The sequence below is a fragment of the Elgaria multicarinata genome, chromosome 4 (assembly GCF_023053635.1).
Source record: "Elgaria multicarinata webbii isolate HBS135686 ecotype San Diego chromosome 4, rElgMul1.1.pri, whole genome shotgun sequence".
Classification (NCBI taxonomy): Eukaryota; Metazoa; Chordata; class Lepidosauria; order Squamata; family Anguidae; genus Elgaria; species Elgaria multicarinata.
Genome location: NC_086174.1, coordinates 69,585,201 through 69,606,221, shown reverse-complemented (window position 1 = coordinate 69,606,221; position 21,021 = coordinate 69,585,201). Strand labels below are relative to the sequence as shown.

Genomic DNA, 21,021 nt, shown 5'->3' with positions numbered 1-21,021 from the left:
TTTCTTGTCAGTTCTTATAGTTCTTCACAAACAGGAACAGCATTCAAATGGTGCAAGTATTCTTTTATTTTTTCCTTTTGGCACATATTTATTTATTTATATATATATTTATATCCCACCTTTTTTCCTCCAAGGAACCCAAGGCAGCAAACATAATCCCCCTCCTCTCCATTTTTCCTCACAGTGACAACCCTGTGAGGTAGGTTGGGCTGAGAGTCTGTGACTGGCCCAAAGTCACCCAGTGAGCTTCCATGGCCAAGTGAGAACCCAGATCTCCCGATTTCCAGTCCAACACTCTAGCCTTTCTGTCATTCAACTTTTGCAGTTGTGGTAGCCATTGGTCAGCACTTCTCAATTCAGAAAACCATTGCTTAAGTATCTTTGATCATAAAGTATGCTCAATTCATATGTGGGGGGCATCTTGTTGGCAGTCCTTGGGGTAGGGATTATTAATAATTAAGGATGAAATCCTATGCACGTTTAGACAGAAAAAATCATCCTACAACTCCCAGCGTTCTCCAGCCAGCCATGGGAGTTGTAGGACTGTTTCTGTCTGAACATGTATAGGATTGCACCCTTAGGTAATAAGAAGCCTGCATGGATTCAAGAGCTACTGGATGAGAAGTGTTAGCTTCGCTCGTAATTGAAATTAGTAATGGTACTGCTGACCTTTCTAAAATGTGTCATTTTTTATAAAAAAAAAATTTACAGAGCAATAGGCACAGCTAATGCACTTAGGATATATGCCTGGCTTAGATCCATGTGACTATAAAACAATAGCAAATTGAAAGAGGAAGTGTCTTTTGAAGAAGGTTGCATCTTTATTACTAGCACAGATGGTTCAGCTCACTGTTTGTTCATTGACATTAACCCTTTTCATTCTGAAAAAGTATACTGCTTCTGCAGTAATTCGGCTACTTCTATATCATATGTTAGTTCTTACTTTTTGTATGAGTCATGGTGATGTCAATTCATTTTGTCCAGCATAATGTGGAAATAGTATATAGTCACTATAACGACAACTCACACAACCAAATCAGCATGTTAGGAGTTCAGATTGAATTAATTCATAAGCAGTCTTCTACACAGTGAAGCAGCCATATACCCATAGAATCAAAGAATAGTAGAGTTGGAAGGGGCCTATAAGGAATCCAAGTGCTGGTCTTAACATTTAAAGCCCTAAACGGCTTGGGGCCAGGCTATCTGAAGGAACGCCTCCTCCCATATGTACCTGCCCAGACCCTAAGGTCATCCTCAGGGGGTCCTTCCCCGTGAGCCCCTGCCAAAGGAAGTGAGGCAGGTGGCTACCAGGAGGATGGCCTTCTCTGCTGTGGCACCCCAGCTGTGGAATGAGCTCCCTAAAGAGGTTCGCTTGGCACCTACACTATATTCTTTTAGATGACAGGAGAAGACCTTTTTATTCTCTCAGTATTTTAACAGTCTATAAATTAATTTTAACTTTGCTATTTTAAATTTGTATTTTAAATTTGTATTTCTGCACTGCTGCTGATTTTATCCTGGTTGTGCTTTTATATAGTATTTTATATTATGGTTTTATACTGTTGTTTTATACTTTGAATGGTTTTTAATTTTTGTGAACTGCCCAGAGAGCTTAAGCTATTGGGTGGTATAGAAAAGGAATAAATAAATAAATCCACCTTAAAGCATCCCTGACAGATGGTTGTCCAGCTGCCTCTTGAATGCCTCTAGTGTGGGGAGAGCCCATGACCTCCCTAAGTCATTGGTTCCATTGTTGCACTGCTCTAACAGTCAGGAAGTTTTTCCTGATGTCCAGCCGGAATCTGGCTTCCTGTAACTTGAACCCATTATTCCGTTTCCTGCATTGTGGGATGATCAAGTAGAAATCCTGGCCCTTCTCTGTGTGACAGTCTTTCAAGTATTTGAAGAGTGCTATCATGTCTCCCTTCATGGGCCATAAAAGTAATACAGCTTCTTAGACAGGTGTGGCCTGTGCTATAACACATTGTGGTTTTCTTTATAAATATATACAGTTGTGTGAAAAATAAAGTACATCCTCTTGGAATACAATACAACTAAGATTGTAGTGCCTGAATTTGCTTTCCTTTTCCCCCTCCTCCTCCTCCCTCCCAATCCCCTTTCCTTTTTGTGTCATGTCTTTTAGATTGTAAGCCTGTGGGCAGGGACTGTCAAGAAATACTTTTGTAAGCCGCCGTGAGAGCCTTTTTTGGCTGAATGGCGGCATAAAAATCCTTAAATAAAATAAAATAAAATAAATTGTATGATTTTACATATCAGGACATAATAACAATCATCTGTTCCTTAGCAGGTCTAAAAATTAGGTAAATACAACCTCAGATGAACAACAACACATGACATATTACACCGTGTCATGATTTATTTAACAGAAATAAAGCCAAAATGGAGAAGCCATGTGTGAAAAAGTAAGTACACCCTTACTGCTTCCATAGGAATTAAGATGCTAAGTAGCAGACAGGTGCTGCTAATCAAATGCCCGTGATTAATTGATCATCGGCAAGTATGACCACCTCTATAAAAGCCAAAGTTTTTTCCGTTTGCTGGTCTGGAGCATCCAGGTGTGTGTTAACACAATGCCAAGGAGGAAAGACATCAGCAATGATCTTAGAGAAGCAATTGCTGCTGCCCATGAATCTGGGAAGGGTTATAAGGCCATTTCCAAACAATTTAAAGTCCATCATTCTACAGTGAGAAAGATTATTCAAAAGTGGAAAACATTCAAGACTTTTGCCAATCTTCCCAGGAGAGGACGTCCCAGCAAAATCATCCCAAGGTCAGACCGTGCAAACCTAAGCTGAGAAATTGCAAAAAACCCAAGAGTTACATCTCAGACTCTACAGGCCTCAGTGAGTATGTTAAATGTTAAAGTTCATGACAGTACAATTAGAAAAAGACTGGTTTGTTTGGAAAGGTTGCCAGGAGAAAGCCTCTTCTCTCTAAAAAGAACGTGGCAGCACAGCTTAGGTTTGCAAAGTTGCATCTGAACAAACCACAAGACTTCTGGAACAATGTCCTTTGGACAGACGAGACCAAAGTGGAGATGTTTGGCCATAATGCACAGTGCCACGTTTGGCGAAAACCAAACACAGCATATCAGCACAAACACCTCATACCAACTGTCAAGCACGGTGGTGGAGGGATGATGATTTGGGCTTGTTTTGCAGCCACAGGACCTGGGAACCTTGCAGTCATTGAGTCGACCATGAACTCCTCTGTATACCAAAGTATTCTAGAGTCAAATGTGAGGCCATCTGTCTGACAGCTAAAGCTTGGCCGAAATTGGGTCATGCAACAGGACAATGATCCCAAGCACACCAGCAAATCTACAACAGAATGGCTGAAAAAGAAATAATCAAGGTGTTGCAATGGCCCTGTCAAAGTCCAGACCTCAAGCCGATTGAAATGCTGTGGCGGGACCTTAAGAGAGCTGTGCATAAACAAATGCCCTCAAACCTCAATGAACTGAAGCAACTTTGTAAAGAAGAGTGGGCCAAAATTCCTCCACAACGATGTGAGAGACTGATAAAGTCACACAGTAAACGATTACTTCAAGTTATTGCTGCTAAAGGTGGTTCTACAAGCTATTGAATCATAAGGTGTACTTACTTTTTCACACATGGCTTCTCCATTTTGGCTTTATTTCTGTTAAATAAATCATGACACGGTGTAATATGTCACGTGTTGTTGTTCATCTGAGGTTGTATTTACCTAATTTTTAGACCTGCTAAGGAACAGAGATGATTGTTATTATGTCCTGATATGTAAAATCATACAATTCCAAGAGGGTGTACTTTCTTTTTCACACGACTGTATGTCTTGGAGATAATGCCACTGAACAAACATATCTAGTTTCAACAGCAAGGCAAATTTCTTTACCTCATGGTATGGAGAACTTGTTTATAGAAGATGGGTGGCAGGAATAAAAATGAGTTGTAGCAGAATAAGGACCAGACTTCATATTTGAGCAGAGGTGGGCATCTTGTTACCTTCCTGATGGAAAGGCTGATGGAATAGCTGCTAGGACTAATTGGAGTTCCATCCTATAATAATAATATCTGGAAGGCCACATGTTGTCCACCCTGTGTTAGAGTTTTGATTTATAACCTAGTCCTCAGTGCTAAGCAGGAAAAGATGAACACGCTCCAAATGGTCAGTAGAAATATATGTAACTGCTCAGGTCCAATGTACAGCCATATGGCGAAGTTGCCAAAAATATGTAACTGGTCGCATTCCACTTCTAAAATTTAAAAGCTTCTTGCCCCATATATTGGCTATTTTATTGTTTTACTCTGTACAGCACCATGTACATTGATGGTGCTATATAAATAAATAAATAAATAAATAATAAATGCATGTACTATGTCCACATTAGCATTGGCAGTCACCACGAATGTGTGGCTCTGGCATAGAAATGATACACTTATTTGGGCCAACACGTGGGGTAGGAGGCTGTCAAGGAGCAGCAGTGCCCCGGACCACCCTGGAGTATAGGTAGGATAAAAACAAATAAATAAATGTTGAGTCTGCCACGTTAAGTGATCCAAAGGAACCCCCCCTTTTTTTAGCAGTAATGGGGGCTGTAATGTTTAAATTGGCTCTTGGAGGCAAACTGGAAGAACTATAGCCAGTGATATGAAACCTTCATTTTTGTAGTGTTTAATACTCCAATTTTATTGGCACACCCTCTGTAGATTTCTGTGTCTTTCAAGTTTGTCCGAAATGTTATATCTGAATGAACACAGTTTTCAATAGAAGTGCATGACATTTGCCAAATCTCACCTAGGTGCACTGTAAACTTTCCAGTTCCTGTAAGTTCTTATTGGCCATATCCCTTATCTCTCTGGCATATATTGAGACTCTCTGTATTTTTTCCAACAGTTTATTAATTGCTTTTTGTCATTGGATACATTGACAAAGTCTGAATTCCTTCTTAATTGCTTTTTCATGTGGCCTCTTTTTGATTTGTTTTCTTCTCTAACACCTTAGTATAAAAAAATTAAGCTAACAATTGTATTTATTTGGATAAGAGACCATTTTCTTCTCTCATGTATTTCTGAACATAATGTAGCTGTGGATCTATTCTCATTCAAAATATCCTATTTTTTCGTAACATTCGTCTGTATCTTACATGCCAGGTGGCATAGATCAACATTATTTTCTTATAGTATATCTCATTTAAAACTGGCATTCCTTCTGTGGAAATCCTAGAGTGAACACAGTTATATAACTATAAACCCTGTTCTTGATAAATTAATTATATTGGTAGGAAAAAAAGCTTTGTTGGGCTCCTTTGAGAAAAAAGCAGTATATAAATTTAATAATAATAAAAAATGTTAGGGTAAAACAATTGCCGTTCTACTTTCCAACACAGTTCCAACATCATGACCTCAGGCTTTCACACACTCCTATTTCCTTCTCACCTTTTGTTTGTAATAGTCATAGTTGGTTGTTACAACTGTTGTTGCTACTTGGGTCCTCAGATGTTTGCCCATTTGGCATACTGACTAGGGATCGTGGAGGTTGTAGTCAACAACATCTGATAACCCAAGGTTGGGAACCAGTGCCATAAACTATAGCTTACATCCAAAACAGAATTGGAAACTATCATTTGCTCAATTTCGACATAACTACAAATGAGGGGAAGAAGGATGTGGAGAAGGGAGCAGATTAGCCCAAGGCTCAGTCCTGACAGACAAACCACATTGTGACATCTGTGCTGTTGGTATTGTTTGCCATCCAAAAAGCTCAGGTTCTGTACTTAAATCTAGAGAAGGAGGCATGAAATGCGCTTCACACAAGTTACCTAAGATGCAGACTGAATAAAACAATATGGTCTGTACAAACTAGTGTGTGTGTGTAATTTGAACATGAATATAAATACCACTTGTAGTTGGCACTTCATTCTATCACCCATTCTACTCAGATCTACTTTCAGGTTTTTACCTTATTGAGCACATACCAACGGTTGCACTTTATACCTTTTGCTCTTTTGGGAAGAGTTCCTCAGTGCCCCTTTTCCCATCTGTTGTCCTACTGCTCCTCATCCATTATAAGAGCTTTTTTTAAAAAAAATGAAGTACACTGTTTCAATTGTAACACATATATCTTGCCTATCAAGTCCTTGATCTGTGTATATACATGGCAGAAAACATACTTGGGCCCCCATTCAAACATCGCAAAATACACACATGCACCTGTTGAAAATCCTAACGCATGTTTGGGTTCTACGAGATAAGGATTTTGTGTCCATCCCTGACCCTCAAACAAAGACTTACCTTTATTGGTAGAGAATGTGGAAGGGTCTTTGAGAATTCAACAACTTTTAATTTGTATTGTAATATTCACTGTGAGAAGATAGCATAATTTTAATTATATAGGGCTGAAATCAGAATTTGCTCCTCTTTGATAGAAGGGGGTGAAGGTAGCTTTTGTCCCCCTGTAGCTGCTTACTCCCTCCAAAAGTTTGCTCCAGAGGTTACAGGGGGAAACTCCAGAGCAAATTTTCGGAGGTGAGAAAGGAATTAGCAAAGGGGACGAAGGAACTGGCAGGTGTTGCTTCCACACTCTATTACAGAGGGGTCCAGCCACTGGATCAAACACTTTCCATGGATGGAAAGAGCCCCTGTGTTCATGGAATTCGAAATCTGGATCCAATCCACAGAGTTTGTGAACACTGAAATAATCTTCAGATTCTGGGAATCCTCTGATTTTGTGTCCAGAAAACATTTTGAAACATTTCAAGCAGCTTAAAAACATTGCTGGTTCCTATTGAATTTGTATATTTTAACTATCTACTTTAATTGTTTTGTGTTCAGTGGGTTAGATTTAAAAGTTATATTTTAATTGTTTGAACTTGATGATCGTTTCAGCAAATTCTGTTGCTGCTTTGGACAGATTTTAGTACACAAACCTTTACAACAGTTCTGTTCCATTGTGGAATTTTGACCTAACCAGGATACCCAATGCAAATTATTTCTTCTCCTTGTTTTAGAAACTCTGTTATCTCACTGAAAATCCACAGTGAATTTATTTTCTATGGTTGCTTGGTGCCTGGATGTAAGCATAAGACTTGGAACCAATAACAGCTGGATTCTAATTAAAATCCTGCTGTGGAATCCTCTTTGCACAGAGCCATCCAGCAATCTACTTCAGTTTTCTGAACTGTGAATTGGGTACACTGCTGAATGGCAGTGGTTGTAGGGATTAGTTTTCCAGATGGTGGAAACCTTTGCGTAGGAAAATATTATACAGCTAATGGCCTCAATAGTATGAGGACTGTTAGTTGAAATTTTTGAGATTCCTGGTCTTAAAACTTACAGTTTTATTCAGTATTAGTTATTCTAGCTGACTGTATGGAGTTTATTTTAATGCCAAAGCAAATCACATCTCTAGGTAACATGTCAAATGTTACGTACCTTATCCTGATGAGTTCTCAAATTCCTGATTCTCCTGCTTTCTTTATACTCCGTGTCTGTGGAATGAGTTTCTGGTCTGAGTCAAGAATGGAAACTATGAAAGCATTAAGTTGTTAACTTGGAGGGTGAGTTCATGATTGAAACACCACTATCATTTTAACTTTTAATCTCACATGATAAACATTGTAATGCATTTGAAGTGTACCCTTCTGCCAGATCATACAGAGAGCTGTTGATCCCATGCTTTAGAGATTAAAACCCTAAAGTTTATACTAAATAAATGACAGAGTGGAGGTTTATTTTCATTTTTTTGTAGTGCTAAATTTTACCTAAAAATTGACATGGATCTCAGTAGTAGGTGCATGTACAAATTAGATTTTTATATTCATGAATTCAGCACAGATCCATTTTAAACATAAAATAGCTGAATATTTGTGAATATTTGTAACTTCCAAGGGTAGGGTTAGACCACATGCATTTCTGGCCTCATTTTTTGAGCATGGCCACCCCCACCCCATCCCCTGACCAAGCTGCCAAAATGGGGCAGTAGTGATCGAGCAGCAATAACAATAAATCAGCAGTTTTCTGCCAAAATTTGGAGACAAACTATTACAGAGATTCGAAAATGACAACTTTTGCTTGTTATCAAGTTAAATATGGCCCTCTTCAGTTTCGGTAGTGGTTTGTCTCTGATTTTAAGCAGCAAATGGCTGGTTTGTTTTTGTTTTTTGCCACCACTGTGCTGGTGAATTTTGGTGGCACACAGCAGGAGTTTGGCCCCCCCCAGAGGGTCTGGAGGCTGGAAATTGGCCCTCAGGCTTCCTGAACGTTACCACCTCTGTTCTACGAAGATTCTCTTTATTAGCAAACAGTGTTCACAGCTAGCCATCTTAAAGTTGTTTCGCAACAGATATATTAGCTAGAAACCCTACAGAAGCCCTTTGTAGAATTAAAATTCTTTTTTCATGTTTTTATTAATAATTATTATTTGTGGACCTAAAAAGCTAAGCGTTGTACAAAACACATAGGAAAATAGGCTTACATTCTAATATAGTCAATCTATATTATTTTCCATCTCACGTGTATTTGATCTCTTGTCAAATATATTTATGCAAAAATCAACTGTAAGATTGGAATAGTTTCCAATTATGACACTAGGACAGCTTAAATGAGTTCAAGTGCTTTTTTGGATTTGGCCCTTGGCACACAAATCTGCTAAGCTTATGAAGCTGAGTCAGCTGGGCACAAGCACCTGAGGCGACTCAAAAGATTTTTCTTTCAGACTTAAGTACTCAAGTCTTTGGTGGTGGGTGTTAATACGTCTGTTATCTTCCATGTCTTCATTTCTCTGTTTTAATTCCAGTCTATTCGCAACTTTGCTTTTTCCTCTCCGTGAGGTTCAAAGCTCCTGGATTCAATTCTAGTTTGCTGAAATGAGCTGGAATCTGAAATCCATTGGCTGAAGAGAGAATGGGTTGCTTGTTAATGTTCCAAGACTCCTGCGCCAACCGGTACCCACTTGAAAAGTGTGGGCTCTTGCACTTGGCTGCCTGACATGTCCAGCTGATGGGGACTGGCTCAGCATCTGCTGCATTCATTGTATCTAATGGTGCATCCATCTGTTTGCTGTCAAAGCCATTGCCAGAAAATTACTAATCTATTAGAGAAACATGGAAATAAGTTTGTACTTCTCATTCCTGGTTTTCTGTCTCATTTGTTGCTGGTATTTATTTATTCAGGTGTTGAGGAAAAATCTACATTTTTTTCCTTCTGAAAGGTTATCATGTTCCTGTCATCCTAGCCTACACTTAACAGAAATACTTTTAAAAAGAGGATTCTCCAGTACTTGTGGGTAGTATCTGTTCAATTGTTGTCCTGTGCTTGGCCCCAACAAGGAAAAAATGAGAGCAACTTAATACTTTGTTCTGCTAGTGCTTGTCTGTTGCAGATTAATAGTACAGTAGGGTCTGAGCTTCTTTAGACAAAGGGTGATCTGTCTCTGCGACATCTGTATATACATATGCATAACTTGCAATACCATTGTTCAAGATGGGATACCAGTGTCCTCCCATTGAGACAAACGGTCTTCCCCAAAGCTTCAAAACATTTGAGAGATCAAAAAAGAAAATATTTTTGGTATCTTATATGATTCATTTTCACTTTGAATAGTAATATCACGTTTAACAGCTAAGAGAAATCACCCTTTTTATATAGTGAAACCAGGAGCACCTTCTCATACTACGTTTCAAAGGCATTCTTACAATTTCAAGAATTGTAGTAATACCTGATGAAATTTCTATTGCGAATTTCCCTGAGTTTTGATCAAAGATCCCAAATATAGAATATATTATTCAAACCTATGACAAAGATCTAAAATTATATTTATTACATCATTCTGGATGCAATATTTGTTGAAAACAACATTATGTAAAACAGGAATAGATCGTGTAAAGCTTGTAAATTGTATTCAGCCTGCAAAGCTTTTCTTCCAATCCACAGACCCCCTTACTGTTGCTATGTGGTGACTTGGAATGGTTGGGAAAGCTTTTCCAGGGGAAAAAAATCAGGTCAGGTCCAGCAGGCACAGACGTCACTGAAGGACTTCCTGATATATATAGAATATGAATGGGAATTCTTGTTTTTGTTTCCAGGAAGCAATGTTGCATAAGAATAAGTCCTAATAACTGTAGATATTTGTATGTATAGAGCAAACAGTAATGCAATAGAATATTACAATATTTTATTTATTGTGGCCATAGAGTTTTCTGTTGAAGAGTATTGGGTGGGAGTAAAATAAAAGCAAGCAAGACTGTTAGGGAATTATTTATCCTTTACATTGGAATAGTTGGGTACTTGTTGATGTGCTGGAGCATCAGTGGGGTTGGTAGTGTGGATTAAGATGTTACATCTTCTTAATTCACCCAGCTGAATCTTTAGACTGGTTTAACCACATTGTGCAAATCCATATGTCCTTGGTGCCTAAGAGAAGTGTTATTTAATTTCCTTTAAAAGTACAGGAGTTTGTAATGCATGACTAGGTTAAAAGTGTATGGGGCAAGTAGAAATCCAGCCACAATATAATATTATTTGCAGGCATTCCGACAATGCCAAATTAGATCTCTCTGTAATATACAAAGGGCATGGGGGACACAATCTAACTGTTCTATTCTCAATTGCTTACCATGAGACAAGTCAGATAAGGGTGAAACGATATAAATGTCGTATTTAAGTGGGAGGTTTCCTTAGTGGAACCCTTTTTTCAAAGAATATAAACAAGGAAGACTTACGACCACAGCCTCTAACGTACTGTAACTACCCCAGCTAGATCTTCATAAATTATTTTCTCCTTTCATCCATAAACTGCTTCTGTTTTTTCCATTCTTTCAGCCAGGAGGACTAGGCAGCTGCAGTCTCCCACCCACCACCACCACATCCTGTCTTTGTGCTGCACCATCAACCTTCCCACATCCCCCTAGTGAGGCAAACACACCACTTTCAGAAGTCCAGATCTGGAGAATATCAATATCCAGTGGATATTGGATAATAGGATTCCCCCACTTTGTATCTTGCACTACTTGAAATATTTCATTGCACAAGATTTTCCAACAAGCTGTTTCACTGAATCAAAAGTTGTAACATTATTTTCCTCTGTTATATTGTTTTATTTAGGAAACTACTCCAGACAGCCAACGTACTCTGGAGTGACCAACACAAGTTACAGTGGCCCAGGACCTGGTATGGGTATAAATGCCAGCAACCAAATGCATGGACAGGGGCCGGGCCAGCCTTGTGGTACCATACCCTTGGGACGAATGCCATCAGCTGGGATGCAGAGCAGACCGTTTCCTGGAAATATGAGCAGTATGACCCCCAGTTCTCCAGGCATGTCTCAGCAGGGAGGCCCAGGGATGGGACCACCCATGCCAACTGTGAACCGTAAGGCACAGGAGGCGGCTGCAGCAGTGATGCAGGCTGCTGCAAACTCCGCCCAGAGCAGGTATGCATCCAAGGGAAAGGATTGGAAACCATTTAAAATGTACATGCTTATAAAGTGAAGCGGTTTGTGCAAAGGAGAGAATGGTATAAGGGTTTAAAAGAAACCAAAATGACAGCGGCAGGTGTTGACCATTTTAAGGCATGTTTTCTCTCTATAAATATAAATATTTAGAACACAAAATCCCACTGTTTTAAGAAGACATAGAAAAGGAAATTAACTGCAATTAACCCCTGCCATTTTGAAAGGATAAATTTAAAAAGGTACAGGTGGTCGCATACATTTTTAAGGAAAGGCGGTCGGGAAGAAGCATCATTACTGTTACTGGAGTCATAGTTGTCTCTTGGTCATTTGATGTTTTCAGAACATTTATCAGAATCTACTAGCTAATGGATGAGAGCCATGGTGGTATAAACCAACTTTTCCAAGTTAACCAGAATATCTAATTTATATCTGCCATCCTGAGCAGCGAGGCAGGGCTTGAAGTGTGGATTATTAATTTCTAGCCCTGTGGCCACTGCAGTAGAGAAATCCTCTTCCTCAAGTCTTGCGATAACACCATAAATCTACCCACCAGGGCTTATATCCACAAGCTACTTACTTTGGAGTAATATCTCTAAAACCTTAAGACAGAATATGTGGTTGGTGGATTGCAGTCTGTGGCGACCAGTCTGAGAAGCTTTGGAAATGCAACTATCTTCTTCCGTGTGCTGCCCTTTTCTTTGGGGTCATGGTCTATTTGTAAACTCGCTATGTTGAAATAAATGGGTATTTCACTAGGAGAAAAAGAAACTGGACGATTATGTTGCAAAATGATGCTACTTATATGCATGTGTATATTAAGTGGATACATATGCAATAACTTGCATATTTATATATATTTCGGTAAGCACACACGTTGTGTATTATTGGTTATTTGTAAAATAACATTGATTATATACATATTAAGGTAGATATTTCGATGTTAGAAATACAGATAATTCCATGCCTACCAGAAAGGAAAAGGATATTAGAATATTTAAACTTGATTTTATTACACTAGGAATACACACTTTGTACTGTAAATTGTTAGAGAAAGATACAAAATATTTATTTTTAATGTGTCTTCTTAATAGGATAAAACCATACACTATCTTTCAGAAAAATAAACTAGGCAACTTTGAAAGTAAATCAGCAGGCTTGTGTATTTTCTTGTTTTGAGCAGTCAGTATTTCACAAAATGAAATTGGGTGTGGAAAGGTAAAGAGGTTTTTTTTAATTTAGAAAGTTAATAATTGTCAGTAAAATAGAGTGCATGGTTACGATTCACATTATGGATTTGGACAAAATACTTCCTATTTCATTGGAAAAGACAAATTGATTGCTTTCCCACTTGAAACCTACCTTTCAAATCCACATTGTAGACTTACTTTTCAATTTCTAGCTCTCCATAATCAAAGTACGACCTTTCAAATCCTTTTCATCACATAGGCCCCTTTGGTAATCTTAGCACCTGTAGGATAACTGTGTAATAGTTAGAGATTTATTACAAAAGGAACATTTACAAGCAGCATATGGGATGCTTCCCTGTTTATCCCAGAGGTTTGGAAACACAGCATTTTTCTCCTTGGTTCCTGAGTATAACAGAAATCTTTATGGCTGTTTGCCCAACAGTGAGAATCCTACATGCTTCTTTCTGTATGGAAGGATTGTAGCTGTCAAGGTGGTTCATGCTTGTGGTCCAATACAAATCCAAAGAAGCTGTTCTTTTGTTCTGCTTTAGGCCACCATACATTAGGTCGCCTGCTTATCCCAGCCAGTCTGGGGCTGGCGGACGCCCCATGTTTTCTTCACAGCATCCCAACTATGGCAACGCTCAGGCTCCCATGATTCATCAGCCTGACCAGTACGGGTAGGTAGCCAAGTAAACTGGACTTGCTGTGGGATCTTGACAGGGTTTTTTTCTAAATGTTACATGTCATTTGGCTACTGAAGGTGCTCCAGATCAAGTGTAACACTTGAATCTGAAAAGCAATGTTCTTTTTGTTTTTAACTAACTGTGTCAAATATGATTTCAAAAATCTGCATGTCACCCGTACTGCATGGCTTGTGGCATGGCTCTGTTTCCTTCATGCCTGAGAGGGAAATGAAGATCTCAATTGGCTGAAAATGAATTAAATCTTGTGTTTTTCTGCATCACCACTTGCCCCTTCCTCCATTTTAATATTTTTATTTTTATTTTGTCATCGATGTCTAGGAGCAGTACCATGAGACACTGATGTTTCCATGACTGTGCTGTTTTTAATCATCACATTAAATCTCTCCCAAGGAGTAAAACACTACATTTTTGACAAGAGAATGATTACAGAAGCCATGACAAGAGTTAATAGTGGGATTTCAAATAGACATAGACATAATTGCACAAGTTGCAAAATAGACATAATTACACAAGTTGCATTGGAATGAATGAGTTGTGAATTTGCATAAGCAAGTTGTTTGGTTGGGGTAGGTCTTTTGTTTTACAAGTTGGTTTTGATGTCTTTAAAGACAAATAGCCAAATATAACAAGATATCAGTGTGGAAAGCCCAGATTTGCCTTTTGCTAATCCATAAAAGCTGCTCTTAGAAAGTCAGGAGTTGTATTTAACACAAAAAGCTTCTTTGGCTTTGCCTTGCCAAGTCACATTAAGCAACTGTGTAAAATAAATTTAAATGGCATGCGTCAGAGCAAACTCACTTCTACTGAGGCAGAAAATCAATGCTAGCTAACCAGAACTTGGACATCAAGATCTGAGATTTAGTCAGTTATATTATCCTATCTCCTGGTGCAGCATGCCACCCTTCTAATTAAAAAGAGAAATTAAGGCCACAATCTTGTGCATGTTTAGACAGAAAAGAGTCCTACAACTCCCATATCCAAGTAACATGCTGGCTGGGGCATGCTGGGAGTTGTGGGACTTTTTTCCTGTCTAAACAAGCATAGAGTTGTGCCCTAACATATTTTAAAAAATCATAATTCAGACATATCTACAGAAGATGTGCTAATGTTTGATTCAGCCGCGTACCATTAAAATTTCTGGATAAAATGCTTATTTTTCTGAAAAACTGAGGCTTCTGATTTACTGATTCCTATTTTGTACACATAGCACTGTGTTTTTCAAATGAAAATCCAATGCCCCCCCCCCAAGATCGCTGTAACACTTTGAGTGTTTATTGTTTATTTGTTGTTTCAACCATCATGATCATATCAACTTTACAAATCACTTTGAGTGGCAAGCACCAGTCTGAATTTCAGGATTATAGTTTGCAATGAATGTTTTCTATCATCTTTCAGCTTTATTTATATGTTAGATCAAGGCAAACTATGCAAATTAGCAGTTTGCATTTAATATTATGAACAAAAGGAACCCAAAAGGCGACCACCATAGAAACAAAATAAACCCAATGAATTAAATCGTCATTCAAAAATTATACACACTTATTTATACTAGAATAACTATTTACAATCCAATACTAATACAAGTCTACAACAATCAACTATCACACCAGTGTAGCATTTCATTACATATCAATAGTATTCAATTGTACTTAACAAACATTTCAAACCAGATTTAAACAGTCATTGCATGAAAATCCGACCCATAGACATCAAACAATTTCATGTAATCACATCAACAGTATACTAAGACCAAATTTAGTCAACAAAGTTCATGTTATTCCTTGTTTCGAAGTATCTTCTTCAAAAACGTCGGTCTTAGTACTCTGTAAAAAATAACAATTCCAAAGTAAACACATTTGATTTGAGTTACTCCACAGTAACAACTCTCATTTACTTCTTATTCTTTTGGCTGGTTCACAAGATAAGAACACCGCGAATTGTTTGTGGAGTAACTCTAATCAAATGTGTTTACTTTGGAATTGTTATTTTTTACAGAGTACTAAGACCGACGTTTCTGAAGAAGATACTTCGAAACAAGGAATAACATGAACCTTGGTGACTAAATTTGGTCTTAATATACTGTTGATGTGATTAGATTTAAGTGTTTGATGTCTATGGGTCGGATTTTCATGCAATTTTATTTATTTATTACATTTTTATACCGCCCAATAGCCGAAGCTCTCTGGGCGGTTCACAAAAATTAAAACCATAATAAAACAACCAACAGGTTAAAAGCACAAATACAAAATACAGTATAAAAAGCACAACCAGGATAAAATGACTGTTTAAATCTGGTTTGAAATGTTTGTTAAGTACAATTGAATGCTATTGATATGTTACACTGATGTGATAGTTGATTGTTGTAGACTTGTATTAGTATTGGATTGTAAATAGTTATTCCAGTATAAATAAGTGTGTATAATTTTTGAATGACGATTTAATTCATTGGGTTTATTTTGTTTCTAAGTGGTCGCCTTTTGGGTTCCTTTTGTTCACATTTTCACCACCACTGCCTCCCTTACTATAGTTATGCATTTAATATTATTCCATTGGGAGGGGGGATGTTTTGTATGATAGCTACTTTTTGGTTTTAATATCTGGTGAGATAGATAGATAGATAGATAGATAGATAGATAGATAGATAGATTACAATAACATTCTATATTAACTACTATACAGGTAAAGCAGTTAAGAGTTTGCTTTTCTTTAAAGTCTTTGGACATAATGTGAAAGAATAATTCAATTCTTGGGGAGCTACAAATAACCTTGAAAAAGCAGGGTGCTGTAAAGTGTAAAATCACTTTACTTTTTTTCCCCCCGTGGCCAAGACTTTCAGAAGCTGTATATTATGGATAAAGAGAGTATGCTCACATGTGACAAATCTCTGCAATTACCATGGAAGGATACAGTGAGTGCACTATAAAAATGAAGGATGGCTACAACAAGTGAGCTTTAGACTTCCTCAACTAGTTGGATATGAAAAAGTAATAAAGGCAACAAATAAACTTGGGATTAAATTTTTAAAGGGTTTCCAATTTTGAAAGTCTCTTGATGGGTGCTCAAGTTGAGACACACGGGCTCTGATAGACACTGCTGAGCACACACATTGCTCAGCTTCTAACATTCCTAAATGAATTGTATTTGGTGATATGGATTTAATAAGGGCCTATAAGCAATGGGGGGGGGGACATACTCCTTTCTTCGAGGGACTGTTTGCTGAAAAGGAAAGGGGATATAATCTGCTAGCATAGATTGGCACAGCCTTCTCCATGGCAAATAAGTGAGCACAAAGGCACACAAACAGCCTCAGTTCTTTGTGTATGTTTATTTTGGGATTTTGGAAGTTTTTCTTTAAAAAAAACAGCTGGAGAGGAAAGAGAAGAGGAGACTTAAAGCAGTTCTTGTTTCCTTTTGTGTATCGATCTACCAGGAGACCTAAGGATAGATTCACATATTCAGATACCATGCCAAGATCTGAATTGTTCATATATATGTGGTGACTCTTACTGCCATCATGAATTGTTCTATTATTATTATTATTATTATTATTATTATTATTATTATTATTATCATCCCATGCCTCAAGGCGGCCTTACAAAGTTTAAAATATACATGGAGGGGGGGAACAAAACCATAAACATTTAAAATACACAGCAAAATTATAAGACATTGACATAGATGGACGGCCAGATTATTCTCCAAAGGCCTGCTGGGAAAAAAAGTTTTAGCCTGCTTCCGAAAGCCCATCAAGAAGGGAGCCAGCCTAGCTTCCCTGGGAAGAGAGTTCCAGAGCACCGGAGCAGCCACCGAGAAGGCCCTCTCCCATGTTCCCACCAAGCGTGCCTGTGAAGAAGGTGGGACTGAAAGAAGGGCTTCTCCAGAAGATCTCAAAGCACGGGCAGGCTCATAAGGGAGAATACGTTCTTTCAAATAACCTGGACCCGAACCATATAGAGCTTTATAGGTCATAACCAGCACTTTGAATTGTGCCCGGAAACAGACTGGAAGCCAGTGGAGCTGTTTTAACAGGGGAGTTGTGTGCTCCCTGTAACCAGCCCCGGTCAACAATCTGGCTGCAGCTCTTTGAACCAGCTGGAGTTTCCGAACACTCTTCAAAGGCAGCCCCACATAGAGCGTGTTGCAGTAATCCAATCGGGATGTAACTAAGGCATGTGTCACCGTGGCCAGGTCCGACATCTCTAGGAACGGGCGCAGCTGGCGCACTAGCTTTAACTGTGCAAATGAACTCCTGGCCACCACCGAAACCTGAGCATCCAGGCTCAGGGCTGAATCCAGAAGTACACCCACCATATATGTGGTGATTTACTGCCATCATGCATAAAGGTACATCTCAAAGTTGTCATTTTTCGGTAATTTCTGGTAACACACTTAATGATTTCATTCCGCCAAAAAGAAGCCATAGGCTATATTGAATATTATGTTATCGCTAAGTGTATTAACTGAAATGACATACCTTTAACACTTACCAGTGACATGCCATACTACCCCTGGATCTAGTTCAAAGAATTTATGGGGACATAAGAAAATATTTTCACATATTTATTATATTTTAATCCACCCAATAATGAGCATTCTCTCGGGGGATTACAGTTAAGAGCCATACAAACAGTTAAAAATATAAAATGCAATACCAATATGTAAAATAATACAATGGGCAGTATCCAACTGTGTCGTTCCATTAGCACGAATGACGTTGTACTAACAGAAACTAGGTTCTGAACTATGTGCAAGAGAAGAATCTAACTAAAGTTACGTTTGAGCAAGTGGTTGTGCATTATGGGGAGAATGAATGTGAGGGTGCAATTGCACTTTATCCTGCTTGTGGGGACAGTATGCTGAACTAGATAGGGCATTGGTCTGATCCAACAGGGCTCTTATGTTTTCATGCCCTGTTTTAGAGCCATCTGTATGTCTGCTAAAAATGTAATTCTGATGGAGAACTGATGTGGATTTCAGGTTCCTTGGTACTGTTAGACAACAGAGTGCTGTAGCACTTAAACATTAACAGTGCTTTCAAACAAGGCCTTTATGGTGTCCTTGCCCTGCCTCACCCACAGAATTTTACAGGGGGTCCCAGCGTTGTCATCTTCAACTGGTAACCCTTAAGGGCTTGGATGATCTTTCTGTCTGGCTGTAGTTCCTCACATCATATGGAATTCTGCTTTGGGGGCAGAAGGGTTGAGTTGACCTTGAAAAAGAGTAGGGCCTGCTACTGGAATGGAGAAGGTGAACATCTTGCACTTCTCTGGATCCAAGCCTTAGTATTTCGTTGCAACTTGACCTGAGATAGGTAAGAGTCATTTCCATGGTACTTTATCCTTCACAGTATCTCAGTTTCTGTAATATATTTGCATTCTCAGGGTTCAGATCTGTACATACTTACATGGGATTGAGGCCCATGCCATGGAAATTAGTGGGATTTATGTTTGAATAAGCATGACTGTCATGTCAGGCTTTCAGTCTATATAATTGATCTGATGAAGTACCCGTTTGTTTTATCATGTGAATCCAGTATATGGTATATATTTTATCTACGTGAGAGAACCTCAGAAGGAACCCATTTTGCTCCCTCTGTCATACAACCTAGTAACCAAAATGGTAGCATGATGGCACAGGCAGTGAAGTATGTGGTAGCTTCCGCATTGGTGAAATTCAATTCAAGGGATAAAAAAACCATGCTCCACATTCTTTTATGATTTACACTACTTTAAATCCAGAATAACTGCGTTGTTCTTAGTTCAAAATATAGATTCTTTTAGTGTTGTAAACTGTACAACAGGTCTGAATATATATAATCTTTTACACACAGCTGAGCCCTCCATCAGCATTTTCCAGGGCTATCTCTGTATTTGTAATTCATATTTCATATTGCTGGTGCCAGCAAAGCACTTTTCCCATATTTCCTCTAGAGCCTTCAGCATGCAAGACTGCTGATGGACTAGGAGCCACTAGCAAGGAAATATAGTTAACGGGCATAATACATTAACGTGTCAAAGAGAAGAAAATGGGGCAAGGGATTTCAAAGTTGAAATGCTTAAGTATTTATTTTTTTAATTCTTGGTAGGGTTAGATTTTCCCATAGAGAATTTAAATATTCACACAGAGCATGCTGAACTTTAGCTGCATTATCTGTATGTTTAACCCATTTGATCTTGAAAGCTTGGTTGAAATTACAATGGCATGCACAACTTTTATAGAGCAGAAGGAACTGAAGCAGCACAATAAATTCTTGTTTTAATTTTATCTCCTCCTGTGTTTGAAATCTGGGGTTTCTCTTTCTTTTTAGCCTTCCCTCTGAACTGAGATATGATGTTTTCTCTATTTGCAACTGCTGTGCATAACAAGAAGGTTAAAATTCCCATTTTTATATGTATGCATTTGAAAATGTAAGGCTGCCTGTTGTGAATTCCTCACAAGATGGTGACTTATTTATTTACTGTTAGCTTGAACAAAACACAGTAATTGTGCTCAATTTACCATTTAGTATCCTTCACAGCATCAGTGTGAAACTTTTTTTGCTGGTAATGAAAAAAGTAACACAGGGAGTTCATCTTAGATGTCATGGCATCCTAATTTCTGTAATATTATTATAGTTCTTCCCATGCACTGAACCCTCCATCCTGTAATTCCCAAATTTGGGGTTCTGGGGGACCTAAATAAAAGTTGAATATGTCCCATTAGTATTGCATGGATGCCCATGCAATAACTTTCAATCAAGGCAGCTATATTTTTGCTTCCAAAATTAATCCCCTCGTAGTCTCAGTTGGATGAAATGGAGTTTGATTCTTGGCCTAAATGATTGTATAGTGTTACTATGAACTGTTAAACAGCTGCTGCTCTCTGCCTTGAAGCTGGCTTCAATTCATTAATGGGTGAATTGATTTCTGTAGTGGTAAGTGGCTTTCAGATTAAAGATATTAGAGAGAGAGCAAGGGAGAGAGAGAGAGAGAGCTTGGGCATCCATGCAATATTTGCTATTTTTTTTTTAGCTGAACTGTAAGCAGGACTGATGGGTATTTTTTTAAGACCCACGCATTTCCCTTACCAAAAATACTCAGTCATTTCCTTCCAGCTGGATTTTTTCTTTCTGTTTTAACAGGAATATTTTCTTTGGTGATTTTTTTTTACAGAATGCATTGAGGATTTCATGACCACACCATTTAAGGCAGTTTTGGCAGCTAAAAAAATGGAAATTTAGAGATAGGAACATGATAGCTTAATTCTATTTATTTCCATTTCTTTCCTACCATCACAACATTTTTATATTTATTTCCATATTCATGTATTGAAAAAGGAACCCCATTTTGTTCAAAGTACTATGCAAACTCTTTATTAAATATCTTGAAGGTCATGTAAAAGTAATAAAGGTTTTGCACAGAAAAGTTGATTGAGTAGTAGAAGTGCCTTTATGGAAACTAGTATTTGTGGAGTTTTTGTTGACAAGAAAACCAACCTAGCATTATTGGAGACCTGGTGTGCTACCAAGCTTGTAGATTTCATATAGGCATATGTTTCTAAATTAGAGGATATGAGGTTAATGAATTCAAGCATAACCAGATATGTGTTATTTCAACAGAAGTGCAATTCTTCATGAGTTATGATAGATATAGAAAACTAGTGATTCTTTTTGGCCTCAGTGCAATTCGATTTATGGA

The 21,021-nt window shown here is 38.2% G+C and overlaps 1 protein-coding gene across 5 annotated transcripts in view; it reads left to right on the top strand.

Annotated features, from left to right (window-relative positions):
- Positions 1-21,021, top strand: part of ARID1B (AT-rich interaction domain 1B) — a 433,853-nt gene that overhangs the window by 329,438 nt on the left and 83,394 nt on the right. For 3 of the 5 annotated variants that reach the window (XM_063124513.1, XM_063124512.1, XM_063124510.1), the window contains exon 9: positions 11,103-11,430. In XM_063124513.1, coding sequence (XP_062980583.1) covers positions 11,103-11,430 — 328 coding nt within the window. Of the gene's footprint in view, positions 1-11,102; positions 11,431-13,189; positions 13,319-21,021 lie in introns of all 5 variants that reach the window. The other 2 variants (XM_063124511.1, XM_063124509.1) reach the window with 1 other exon arrangement.